The sequence below is a fragment of the Symphalangus syndactylus genome, chromosome 8 (genome assembly GCF_028878055.3).
Source record: "Symphalangus syndactylus isolate Jambi chromosome 8, NHGRI_mSymSyn1-v2.1_pri, whole genome shotgun sequence".
Classification (NCBI taxonomy): Eukaryota; Metazoa; Chordata; class Mammalia; order Primates; family Hylobatidae; genus Symphalangus; species Symphalangus syndactylus.
Genome location: NC_072430.2, coordinates 11,796,743 through 11,809,178, shown reverse-complemented (window position 1 = coordinate 11,809,178; position 12,436 = coordinate 11,796,743). Strand labels below are relative to the sequence as shown.

Sequence of the window (12,436 nt, the reverse complement as noted above, 5' to 3'; positions counted from 1 at the left end):
GATCACTCCTGGGCCCCAGGTGAGGGCAGGAGCTGGACCTTTGCGGTGGCCTGGACCACCAGACACACTACATGCTGGCTGTGCGGCCCACCTGGCCTCTACCCCTCCCCTTCCCGCTGCTGAGAAGCCACCTGACTGCATTGCCACCCCCCTGCTGCCCTGACACTGGATCCCTGGCCCGAGTTGAATCCTCTGCACCTGCCTGTCTCCCCGTCTTACTGTAAGACTCAGTGAAGTTCCCTCCTCCTTCAGGAAGCCTTCCAAGATTACACAGCCAGCTGCCTCCCTTCTCTCCCAAGTCCTCTGAATGTCATTCGGTGCACCCTAGGGATCCTCTGCATTTCTCAGGAGCCCTAGGGTAGGTGGATGGATCCTCCAGGATCCATCCCTGGAGGGCAGATCCTCCAGGGGCTAGGGCAGGTGTCCTTAAGGGTGTGGGGAGTTTTGGGCATGGCACTGGGGCCATCATGACCCACCCCCTCTGAGGCCCCTGATGCTGATGTGGGGAATGGGATCCTATGGGCCCAGCTCCATGCCAGGCAGGCATCCCCAGGTGTAAACAGGGCAGAGCGGAGCTGACAGGTAAGCAGTTGCCATGGGGGTGACGAGCTGGGCAGTCCTCTGTTGCTGAGTGGCTTTAAAGGACCACTCGTTGTTCTGTGACTTGGGGGTTGCCTGGGCTCATCCCGCCAGCTCTCCAGCTCTCGTCGGAGTGTCTCCTGAGGCTGCAGTCAGAGGGTGGTGGTCCAGGACGCTGGTGAGGCTGGGATGGTTGCCCTCTGCTCCATGAAGTCTCACTACAGAGCACCTCCCCCATGGTGGCAGCAGAGACAAAACCCTGGCCTCCTTCAGGCTGAGGCCCAGAGCCAGTCTTCTGGTGGGTAAGGTGGCCACAGGGCCAGCTGGCAGCAGGGTATTGGCACTGAGAGGCACAGGTCTCTCCAACAGAGGTGGTGCAGGGACAGGGGCAGTGCCTGGAGACCACTTAGGTTGTCACAACTGGGATTTGTGTACTAGTTTTCTGTAGCTGCCATAAAAATTGCCACAAATTCAGTAGGTTTGGTTTGTTTTTCTTTCTTTTTTTTTTTTTTTTTTTTTTTTGGTGGTTGGGGCCGCAGGGGGCAGACTTGCTATGTTGCCCAGGCTGGTTTTGAACTACTGGACTCAAGTGATCCCCTGACTTGGGCCTCCTGGGTAGCTGGGACTGCAGGTGCATCCCACCACACCCGGCCTTTTTTTTTTTTTTTTTTAAGTTTTTGTAGAGAAACAGTCTTGGTATGTTGCCCAGGGCTGGTCTTGAACTCCTTGACCCAAGCAATCCTCTTGCCTCGGCCTCCTGAGTAGCTGGGGCTACAGGAGTGTTCCACTGGTGCCTGGATTTGAGTGTTTTAAAACAACACAAATGTATTAGCTAAGCTTTGTAGAAGTTCAAAATGGGTATCTTTGGGCTCAGAATGAGGGGTTGGCAGAGTTCTGTTCCTCCTGGAGGCGCCAGGGGAGACTGGGTTTCCCGTTTTCTAGCCTCAAGAAGCTGCCTGCATTCCTTGGCTGGTAGTTGTGGCTTCCTTCGGAGCGGCCGAGCCCCTCTCTGCCCTGCCCTTCTCTGCCCACTTCTCCATTGCCTCCCTCCTGCACCCTGAAACACCCCTGTGGCGACACTGGGCCCACCCGGAAGATCCAGGGTCGCCTGCCTGCTTTCGGGTGAACTGGTTAGCGCCCTCCCTAACCTGCCACTTAACCCACTTAACCCAGCCTGCCCCGAGGTTCTGGGGATTTGTACACAAGTATCTGTGGGAGGGGCATTCTGCCTTCCACAGGGGCTGCAGGCACCTGGTGGGTAGAGGCGGGGGTGCTGTGCTGCTCGGGATCCCGCAATGCATGGGCAGCGCCAAACCACGAGGGCCCTGCAGGAAACCCTGGGGCAGAGGAGGGTGCGTGCGGCGGGAGCGCATGTGAAACCCACCTTGCAAGGGGAGGGGCGCGCCCTTCGCGGGACGGCAGAGGGAGGGTCTCTGAGGCGCGTGGAATCAAGGGGGCAGAAGAAGCAGTCTCGGGAGTGGGAAGGATCCTGGGAGGGGAGTGGGAAGGATCCTGGGAGGGGAGTGGGAAGGATCCTGGGAGGAGAGTGGGAAGGATCCTGGGAGGGGAGTGGGAAGGATCCTGGGAGGGGAGTGGGAAGGATCCTGGGAGGGGAGTGGGAAGGATCCTGGGAGGGGAGTGGGAAGGATCCTGGGAGGGGAGTGGGGATCCCCCAAAGTCTCGCAGCAGCAGTGTGGTGCTTAGGCCGTCGCCCCGGCCGCCACTGCGCCTCCCCACCTGCAGGCCTCTGCAGTGCCACGGGCGGCCGCGCGGGGTAGCGTTTGGGGGCTCCCGGGGACGCCGTCTCCGGCGCGCAGGTCCGCCCAGGGTTGGCCGCGTGGTCCCCCGGGCTTCCCACGCCCGATTCGAATTGTGACTCCGGCTGGCTCCGGACCGAGCCGAGGCCGCTCCGGCACCACAGCAGGAGCCGCGCGGGCGGGGGCGCGGGGCGCGGGGCGCGGAACGGGGCGCGGGGCGCCTGGGAGATGTAGTTCGCGGCCTTCCTCGGCGCACCAGACAATGCCCGACGCGGCCCCGCTGGAGAAACGCCTTCCTTGGCTTTGCAGAAACACCGCTTGCTATTAATACAGCAACGAATACAGCTTTAAAAACGCGCCCAGTGTCCTCCCTGGAATAACAGCTGTTAACATTACCTGAAGGTTATCCCAGATATTTCTAAATGTATATGGGGAGATAAAAGGATGTAATGGAAATACAGAAATACGTGTCGAGCTGCTACTTATACACTTATAAATATTTAAAGAAAAAAATTGCTAAAAGCAGATGAATGCTTCTTCACCTCAAGTTTAAAAGCCTCCTTACGATGGCCGGGCGCCGTGGCTCAGGCCTGTAATCCCGGCACTTTGGGAAGCCAAGGCGGGCAGATCGCTTGAGCTCAGGAGTTGCAGACCAGCCTGGGCAACATGGCGAAGCTCCATCCATACTGAAGATACAAAAATTAGCCGGGCATGGTGGTGCACTCCTGTAGTCCCAGCTACTTGGGAGGCTGAGGTGGGAGGATCGCTTGAGCCCAGGAAGTCGAGGCTGCAGTGAGCCGAGATAGCCCCACTGCACTTGAGCCTGGGTGACAGAGTGAGACCCTGTCTCCAAAAAAAAAGTCTTCTACGATTATTTTTAGAAATTACACAAACATCAAGAGGAGGCTGTGTTTGGTTTTCAGCAGCACAGCACGGCTCGGCTGAGGCGGCACAGGCTGACTTCTGCCTGTGGATGGTGAGGAACAGGCACTGACATTTCCGTATCCCCTGGCAGGACATTTCTTACCGGAAGATCAAAGCTCACAGCTAGTATTTGACCCACTGAAAGTCTTTGTTTTGATTTACGTCTTTACTGGCTGGACTTAAGATCAGTTTTTGCTGTTGTTATTGTTGTTTTTAGACAAGGTCTTGCTCTGCCACCCAGGCTGGAGTGCAGAGGTGCTATCTCGGCTCACTGCGAACTCTGCCTCTCAGGCCTAAGCTATCCTCCCGCCTCAGCCTCTCAAGTAGCAGGGACTACAGGCATGTACCACCACACCCCGCTGATTTTTATATTTTTTAGTAGAGATGGCTTTTCACTATGTTGCCCAGGCTGGTCTCGAACTCCTGGGTTCAAGTGACCTGCCCAAAGTGTTGGAATTTCAGAGCCAGAGCCGTGGTTTTATACACTTTATTATGTTCCCCTCCCTGCTAGATTGCAAACCCTGAGGGCAAAGGCGCTGTTTCCTTACCCTCCAAGGCCTAGAGTGGCCTGTAGCTTGAAGTAGGTGTTTAACAAATAGTAAGTGAGTAAATTATTGTGTTAATCACTTTGTCTTGCTCTGAAATTATCTCAAGCCTTTCATCTCCAAGTAACTTGATATTCTGCCCTTTGCTGTTTTTGACTTAACCCAGCCACGGTGCGATTTTGGTGCTTCCGGTTTGCTTGGCTCTTAACTCTTCCTCCCATCCTGCTGTTTTGTCGTCAGGCATTTGAATCCCTGATTGTTGAATTCATGCTGCTATGAAGCTCTGAAAGCAGTCCTGTGGAGTCCTCTTCTGTTTCTCGGGTTGTATTTTCTTATTTATTTATTTTTTATGTTTGTTTCTTTGAGATGGAGTCTCACTGTGCCGCCTCCAGGCTGGAGTGCAGTGGTGTGGTCTCGGCTCCCGGGTTCATGCAATTCTCCTGCCTCAGCCTCCTGAGTAGCTGGGACTACAGGCACGCGCTGCCACACTCAGCTAATTTTGTTGTATTTTTAGGAGAGATGAGGTTTCACTATGTTGACCAGGCTCGTCTCGAACTCCTGACCTCAGGTGGTCCTCCTGCCTTGGCCTCCCACAGTGCACTGATTACAGGCATGAGCCACCGCGCCCAGCCCAGTTGTGTTTTCTTACATACTGGCTTTCTCACCGACCCCTCACACCCTCGCTGACTTGTTTTTCTGTTGTTGAATGACATGGATGTGGTCATGTGCCACCTCTCAGCAATGCTCCCACCTCAGCCTCTGGGGATATGCCACTACTTCTGTCCTGACGTGAAAGCTCTTTCCTGAATGTCTATTCGCTCTGCTACTAAGTGGGTGGAGTGGATGGATATTTTTTATTTTTTTATTTTTTATTTATTTTTTATTTTTTATTGGAGACGGAGTCTTGCTCTGTCGCCCAGGCTGGAGTGCGGTGGCACAATCTTGGCTCACTGCAAGCTCTGCCTCCTGGGTTCACACCATTCTCCTGCCTCAGCCTCCGGAGTAGCTGGGACTACAGGCGCCCGCCACCACGCCCGGCTAATTTTTTCTATTTTTTAGTAGAGATGGGGTTTCACCGTGTTAGCCAGGATGGTCTCGATCTCCTGCTCATGATCCGCCCGCCTCGGCCTCCCAAAGTGCTGGGATTACAGGCGTGAGCCACCGCACCCGGCTGGATTCTTCTTAATTCTTTGTTTTTATTGTTTGACTCACCTGAGGTCTTTGGACTTTGCCTCTGAGCTGGCTTAAGGGCAATCCACCTTTTTCACTGGTCTGGAGTGGGGAGGCAGAGTAGGGTCGGCTGGAGGAGCGGGGCTCTGTGCTGTCTTTTGAGAGTTTACTAAACGTCACTCTGCATGGTGAGGGGTGTGTCCTCTGCGCTGGGGAGGCCTGGCTTGAAGTTCAGATTGCGTCCCTGGGACACCAGACCCTGTGCTGTGCTCCCTCAGAAGGGCAGCCTTGACTGTCTCCACTCCAGCAGTCAGTTCTCCTCTCCACCCCCCCTGGGAGAAGGAGCAAAGGCTGGTGTCTTCAGGAGGCTCCTCTCCAGGCTGGGGCCAGGGGAGAGTGTGCATGTCACTGTCAGGATGTGTCCTGGTGGCGTGGCTGGGTTCTCAGGGTGAAGCTCCTCCGTCTCTGGGATGGCAGCGGAAGCAGGCACTACCCACGCAGATTCGGGGGCTCTCCCCATGCATCCTAGCTACCTGGCGCTTTCTGGTGTTTCTGGCTAACTTTCTGGCCATGCCTGGAGTTGGTGGAAGGAGATCTCAGGCCGCAGCTTTGCTTTCCTGCTGAGGAGACAGAGGTAGGCTGGGGCTGTAGGACAGGGGAGGCCAGCAGCCCCACCTTGCTTCTGGAGAGACACTGCCTTTCTGTCATTGCCCCTCTCCTGCACCTGGCTGCTGGCTGGCTGCTCTTCCCACCGAATCACCAGCAAGCCAGCTCCTGTTCCCTGCAGCCCAGCCTGTAGGATGTGTCCTGGGACCCATAGCCCTCTCTCCCCAGAGACAGCACCGCCCTGCAGCTCCGGTTCCTGGCCCTGTGCTAATACCCTGGTGGGGCTTTCCTTTCTGGTCTGCTCTGCAGCCATGACATTGTGGCCGCTGCTCTTCTTGGGACCCCCACCTGGCTTTCCTCTCAGCGCATGCTGTTTACTGCCCACCTGGATGGTGTCCTGTGTGCTGGATTCCCCATGCTCTGTCCCTGGCATCCTGACCATGTCTGTCCGACCTGCCTAGATCTTGCACTGTGGCCACGGGGCTCCCTCCAGATAGCCCTGAACGCTCCGCTCCATGTCCTACAGGGAGGGATGTGCCAGGCAGGTGTCAGCTCCCTCCAGCTGCTGACCTCCAGCATCTGAGCAGGCAGGGCAGAGACCCACGGTGCTGCTCAGATCAGCAGCCTGGAACCCCCGGACAGTTTCTTTTCCTCGCCTCCCCCAACACTGATGTTGCACCTGTCTCCAAGCCGCTCTGGGACCATCTGTTTCTCTCCATCTGGGAAGCCCCCTTCCCACCTCATGCTCTTCCTGGCTGGGGCGTCTGGGTCACCGGACTCTCCTCTCCTTAGACCTGTGCACAAACACACACAGGAAGGCATCCTGACAGGTGGTGGGGAGAGAAGGCAGCTGCCTCACTGCGGAAAGAGCACGGCCGCTCCTGGACTCCAGCCCTGTTGGGGCTGGCGGGGTCAGCAGGCGCTGGGTTCGAGCCTCAGGTGGGGTCTTTGGAGGTGGCCTCTGGGCACAGGCACCTCCTCTGTGGCCCTCTCACCAGGTCACAGTTCAGGGAGGCTTTGCCAGCTACGGAGCCTGCCCACACCAAGGCGCGCACGGCCACCTGTCCAGAGATGCCATGCGGGCTGGGCGGCGAAGGCCAAGGACACGCGCTGCCTGGTGTCGGGGGCAAAGGTTAGGCCTGGAAGGGAGGTGTGGGGTGAGGACCCCGCGGCCAGGGCTGGGCCGCTGAGCTTCAGGGCCCTTGGGGGGCTCAGGGAGGAATGCCGGAGGACCGCGGCATCAGGAGGAACCCCTGGAGAGCTACGGCAGGACTCACCTGGGGGGCACAGGGAGGGATCACCAGGGAAATGACCCTCGTGGAGGATCTCCCCGCTACCCCCAGGGCACTAGGGGAGGATCTACCAGGGGGTTCTGGTGGAAGGACCCACCCGGGAAGCGGCGCGCGGGGAGGACTCGGGGGCGCCGAGAGGAACTGCCCGGAAAGGGGCGCGCGGGCCGCGGGCGGCGCGGGGTCGGTAACGGCCCGCGCGGTGGGCGGCGGCGCCCGAGGCCCCTCCCCGCCTCCCGCGGCCGCTCCTCCTCTTCCTCTCCCGCCCGCGCCGCGGCCCTCCCGTCCCTGCGCGGCCTCGGCGGCCTCGGCGGCGGCGGCGGCGGCGGCGGCGGCAGCAGCGCGGCCCCTTTAAACGCCTGCGGCGCCCCCCGCCCCCGCCATCGCGCCTCCATTTTCCCGGCCGCCCGCGCCGAGCGCCGCGCCCGCCCCGGGCCCCTCCGCCGCCGCCGGCCCGGACATGGCCGCCAACATGTACAGGGTCGGAGGTAAGGCCGCACCGCCTTTATGCCCGGCCCCGACCCGCCCGCAGCCCCCACCCGCCGCCGCTGCCGCCTCCCCCGCCCCTCTGCCCCGCAGGCCCCGCGCCCCCCGCCCGCCCTCGCGGCCCCCGGCTCCTTCCCGAACCGCCCCCCGCCGTGCTCACCCCAACCCAAAATGGCCCCGCGGGTCGGCCCCATCGGGGGCGGGCGGGGCGCGGCGGCCCGGGGGTGGGGGGCGGCCCACCTGTTGGGGCCGAGGGGGCGGCCGCGGGGGTGCCGGGGGGGCGCGGGAGGCCGGGGACATCCGGGGGTCCGGGGCCGGGAGCCCCCAGCGGGAGCACGTGGCCTTGGGAGGCGCCGGCTGCCGGTCTGGGAGCAGGAGTTTTGGGGCTGTGGGGTCTCCCCCGGCCCGCGGCCCTGTGCTGGGACTCCGGTGCATCCCCTCTGGGGATGGGGAGCTCCGGCGAGGGGCCACGTTCCTCCCTAGAGCCCTCCTGCAGCCTGGCCCCGGGGCTTCCCCCAGCAGGGCTCCCTCAGAGGGTCTTCAGCAGGGAGCAAGCATCCCGAGCACGCCTCTAAGTCCCCCCAAACTTTTCCCTGTCTTCCGCTCACCTCAGCCCATTCGGGAGGCGCTTTGCAAGGGTTGGGGAGGGCCGGAGGGTCCCTGGGCAGGGGCCGGGGGCTTCCTCCGTGGGCCCAGCCTCCTGTTGTCGGGCCCCGCGGGCCTGCAGCTTTGAGCCTTGCCCTCCTTCGTGTGCCTGGGACTCCGTGGGGTCTTTCACAGGGAGGTGGGGGGTCGTGCGCATTCCATCATTCCATCAGCGCCTCCCTCCCCGGGACTCTGAGACCCCTCCCTGCCTGTGACCCTCTCGGGCAGGTGCTCATTACCTGTCCCACCAGCAGCCTGCGCTGCGGAGGGAGCTGGGGTCACTCCTGCTCTGGCCTGACCCCCATGCCCCTGACCCCGAGCGCCCAGAACACTCTGTGTTTCTCGAGCGTGGCTTCTGCTGCCTTGGACGCCGTGTGGTCTCGTGTGGTCTCGCCGGCCAGTCCTGTGACCTTGGGGACGGTGGGAGCCCCCTACACCCCGTCTGTGAGATGGGCAGTCAGTCCGCATCAGCAGCTCTGGGCCTCACCTGTCCTCTCAGAGGGGCGGTGGGCCTGTACCCCATCCAGCGGCAGCCCCCTCCCACAGCCTCATACAGCTTGGCCAGGTCCCTGTGGACCCAGGTGGGCTGAGCCCACCCCACGCTCAGGGAGCAGCCTGGGTGTGGGGTCCCTCGAGGGAGGGGCCTGTTCCTTCCTGTACTTTCTCCCCACCTGGAGACCCCCCTTCCAGCCTGACATGAGGGCCCAGTTTCTCACCCTGGCAGAGAGGGTGCCTACTGCCTGGGCTCCAGCCGGCCCACTGCGCATGGTTTTGGGATTGGTCCCAGGAAGAGCTCTCCCTGCCCCCACCCAGGTTGGGGGTGGGGAGTGGTGGCGGCTTTGGGCTCTAGGGCTGGGGACACCCTGACCCCAACTCATGCCTCCCAGTGGCTGCATTGCTCGGCCTTCAGGCCTGCCTGCCTGTGATCTTGGCGCCAGCCTGGCTGCCCCCCCTCACCTTCCCGTGCCTCGGTTTCCCCATGGTATGGGTGAGGACCTCGTCTCTCAGCCATCCTTTTGTGCCCTGTGGCAGCTGTGCTGTGGCTGATGAAAGCCAGGACCCTGCCTTGTCCCATCCCGGAGGTGCAGCTCCCCTGGGCCCCGCACAGGCTTGGGAGGAGCCCATCGTGGGGCTGCGCTGCCCTCCCCGAATCCTCTGTCCCCCTGTGCCCGCAGGCCCGTCCCAGGGCCTCACTGACCCGTGCACTCCAGTGCTGTGAGGGTGGGTGGCCTGGGCTCCTAGGCTGTGGCGGAGGGGTCCACCATGCCTGGCAGAGATGCTGCTGGTCTCTTTTCCTGTGATGAGGAGCATGGGAGGTTGGGTGCTGTCTGCTGGCAGCACAGCCACGCGTGGGATCCAGACTGCTTCTGTGTGTGTAGTCTGTGGTCACTGTGGCCGGGTGTGCTCGGGGCTGTCAGGGCCCCCATGTGCCCGCCCTGAGGACGTCCTCTCCCTGCAGGTGAGACTGTAGGCCTCCCCGTCTCTACTCTGATGGTCTGTATAGGAGAAGTGGCATTTATCCCTGGCTTCTGGACCGGAACCCTGGGTTCTGGCAGGACCCCGGCAGGGCCCCGTGGTCGCGGTGGGCTGGGCGTTGCAGGTTGGCTTCGTGTGTTGGTGCTCGCTTGGGGAGGTGGGCGTGTGGATTCTTGAGCCCCCAGACAAGAAAGAGGAAGGTGTGCAGTGTCTCCTGAGCAGCCTTTGTCCGTCTGTCGCCGGCTGCCTGGCATGGGCCCTGTCTGGGCGGCCAGTCCTGGCCTGTGGGAGCTGCCGGCAGGGACCCAGCCTGGGAAGGGGCTTGCTCCTGTGCCCCCCACCCCGGGACCTTGCGTGTAGAGGCACCAAATTTAGTAAAGAAAAGTACAGGACGCCCAGGCAAATCTGAGTTTCAGATAAACAGAAATTTATTAGTGTAAGTATGTCCCAAATATGGCTTGGGACATACTTGTCCCAGAAGATTCTTATCTGACATTCGCAGTTATCTGGGCATCCCGTATTTTAGCTGGCAGGCTGCTGCGAGGCCCTGCCAGGTCGGGCTGGGCAGGGTGAAGGTGTGGCAGCAGCATTTTTGTGCCAGCTGAGCTGGGCGAAGTGGTGAGCAGGGAGGGAACAGGGCCTGTTTCTTCCCTGTGGGGTGCCCTGGCCACGGACAGAGGCCTTCTGTCTGTGCCTGTGAGGGCAGCGGATGGCCTGGGCAAGGGTGGCGGGGTCAGGGTTCCCTGACCTCTGCTCCTCAAGGGTTGTCCATCCCGAGGGCTGGGGAAGGCTTGGAACCTGCTGTGGGGTGAGAGGGCCCCAGGGCGATGGCGGGATGTTTCTTCTCTGGGTTGAACATGAAGATGTTAGATAGCATCCCAAACAGGACAGCAGGAATTGGTGCCTCCAGCCGCCTGCAGCTTGCTCATGTGGGGGTTCTGCTTTTCAGTGGACAGGCCACTACCATTTTGCCTTGGGTGTTTCTGTTTTTCATTGCAAGAGGTTTGGATTTTTTGTTAATTTTTTTTTTTTTTTTTTTTGAGATGGAGTCTTGCTTTGTGGCCCAGGCCGGAGTGCAGAGGCGCGATGTCCTGCCTAGCCTCCCAAGTAGCTGGGACTAGCCAGGCGCCACCACGCCTGGTTAAGTTTTACATTTTTAGTGGAGACGGGGTTTCTCCATGTTGGTCAGGCTGGTCTGGAACTCCTGACCTCAAGTGATCCACCCGCCTCGGCCTCCCAAAGTGCTGGGATTACAGGCGTGAGCCCATGCCTGGCCTTTTTGTTTTAATTTTGATATAAGTTGAGGCTGGGTGACAGAGTGAGACTCCGTATCAAAAAAAAAAAATTTTAATGTAGTTTGAAAAGATGCCAGAAAGCCCCTGCCCCTGCAGGGCCGCGGGGTCTGCCCCGGTCTGTGGCGCAGCCTGCGCGGAAGCACCCCGTCCGTGCTGCTGGTCTTCCCTGGGCTTGGCGTGTGCCATCATCTGTGCTCTGTCATGCTGTTAGAAATGCTGCTTTTGTATTTTTGTTCTAGTGTTTTTTTGAAGTTTAAACTTTATTGCTGTACATACTTGCCAGTGGGGAAAAAAGTAAACTTAGAAAAAATTTCATATTTGTAGAGGGCTGCAGCCAGCGCCCTACCCTGGAGTGTCGAGTGCACCGTGTCCCTAGGCACTTGCTGCTCCATGGGCCGACTTTTGGGGTCCCACCCATCTTTTTCCAAGAAGGCAGGGAAGAGCCCTGGAGACACGGCCATCCTGTGAGCACCAGGACCGGGAGTTGTAGAAGTGGCCGGGGTCCTGGGTGTGATGTCCTGGAGGGGATGGCATGGGGCTGTCCCACTTGGCCTGTGAGGATCGGCCTCAGCGCTGCGCCATTGGCAGCCGTGGCTCACTCTCCAGGCAGGATGGGCCACTGAGCTTCTCCTGTCTCAGCCACTGAGCACTCCTGGCTTGCTCTGGGGTGGGCTTGCTGCCTAGTTTTGGCCTTCCATATCGTTTTTGTTTTTCTGAGACGGAGTCTCGCCCTGTCCCCCAGGCTGGAGTGCGGTAGTGCAATCTGGGCTCACTGCAACTCCGCCCCCCGGGGTCACACCATTCTCCTGCCTCAGCCTCTCAAGTAGCTGGGACTACAGGCGCCCACCACCATGCCTGGCTAATGTTTTGTATTGTCTTTTTTTAGTAGAGACGGGGTTTCACCGTATTAGCCAGTATGGTCTTGATCTCCTGACCTTGTGATCCACCTGCCTCAGCCTCCCAAAGTGCTGGGATTATAGGCATGAGCCACTGCGTCCGGCTTTTTTTTTTTTTTTTTTTTTTTTTTTTTTTTTTTTTGAGACAGTCTCACTCTGTCACCCAGGCTGGAGTGCAGTGGCACAATCGCAGCTCACTGCAACCTCCGCCTCCCGGGTTCTAGCGATTCGCCTGCCTCAGCCCCCTGAGTAGCTGGGATTACAGGTGCGCACCACCACACCTGGCTAGTTTTTGTGTTTTTGGTAGAGACGGGGTTTCACCATCTAGGCCAGGCTGGTCTCGAACTCCTGACCTCAAGTGATCCACCCACCTCAGCCTCCCAAAGTGCTGGGATTACAGGCGTGAGCCACTGTGCCTGGCCCCATATTGTTCTGAGTGGAGAATTTGACTGTTAAGCTCTCAGATTAATAAAAAAGTAGCTGTCAGTGAGAGATGTTGGAATAAATGGTCCAATGAAGCACATCCCTCGCACCCGACCCGCCCTGGCAGTGCCGTTCCCGCCCGTGTGTGTGGGCTCTGGGTGTCAAGACTGCTGCAGTGGCCCTGCAGGCATCCTACCTAGAGGTGGGTCCCCAGCTGCGAATCTGGACGCTGGTCAGCAAGTGAGGCCGGGATGCCAGGGGAGGTGCCGTGTGCCTGGCCAGGTACCCGGGAGGCGGCTTGGGTTAGCACTGACTGCAGGGCCTCCTTCCTTCTGCTGCTGAACT

The 12,436-nt window shown here is 59.8% G+C and overlaps 2 protein-coding genes and 1 long non-coding RNA gene across 30 annotated transcripts in view; 1 reads left to right on the top strand and 2 right to left on the bottom strand.

Annotated features, from left to right (window-relative positions):
• Window positions 1–1,058: 1,058 nt before the first annotated feature.
• LOC129487368 (uncharacterized) lies at window positions 1,059–3,356 on the bottom strand. Its single transcript, XM_063645372.1, has 3 exons — window positions 3,298–3,356; window positions 1,831–2,657; window positions 1,059–1,373 (listed from the first exon to the last, which is right to left on the bottom strand). The coding sequence occupies exons 1-3, from the start codon at window positions 3,354–3,356 to the stop codon at window positions 1,351–1,353; spliced, it is 909 nt and encodes a 302-aa protein (XP_063501442.1). The 3' UTR covers window positions 1,059–1,350.
• A 307-nt stretch (window positions 3,357–3,663) lies between these two features.
• LOC129487367 (uncharacterized) lies at window positions 3,664–7,043 on the bottom strand. Its single transcript, XR_008659295.2, has 3 exons — window positions 6,261–7,043; window positions 5,967–6,101; window positions 3,664–5,592 (listed from the first exon to the last, which is right to left on the bottom strand). It is a non-coding gene; the product is annotated as an uncharacterized lncRNA (long non-coding RNA).
• MTA1 (metastasis associated 1) overlaps window positions 6,634–12,436 on the top strand; it is a 52,739-nt gene continuing 46,936 nt past the window's right edge. For 12 of the 28 annotated variants that reach the window (XM_063643804.1, XM_055287921.1, XM_055287918.1 and 9 more), the window contains exon 1: window positions 6,634–6,713. In XM_063643804.1, the coding sequence (XP_063499874.1) occupies window positions 6,658–6,713 (56 nt within the window). In that variant the 5' untranslated portion in view covers window positions 6,634–6,657. Of the gene's footprint in view, window positions 6,714–7,110; window positions 7,359–12,436 lie in introns of those variants that run through there. The other 16 variants (XM_063643807.1, XM_063643806.1, XM_063643802.1 and 13 more) reach the window with 10 other exon arrangements.

Bases quoted from the DNA above. Each gene is read 5' to 3' on its own strand.
- LOC129487368 (XM_063645372.1), bottom strand. From the start codon at position 3,356: ATGTCCTGCCAGGGGATACGGAAATGTCAGTGCCTGTTCCTCACCATC. The intron at 2,658-3,297 runs GTCAGCCTGTGC...CTGTATTAATAG, and splicing joins CTCACCATCCACAGGCAGAA to CAAGCGGTGTTTCTGCAAAG. The intron at 1,374-1,830 runs GTGCCTGCAGCC...ACTCAAATCCAG, and splicing joins CCCCCGCCTCTACCCACCAG to GCACCAGTGGAACACTCCTG.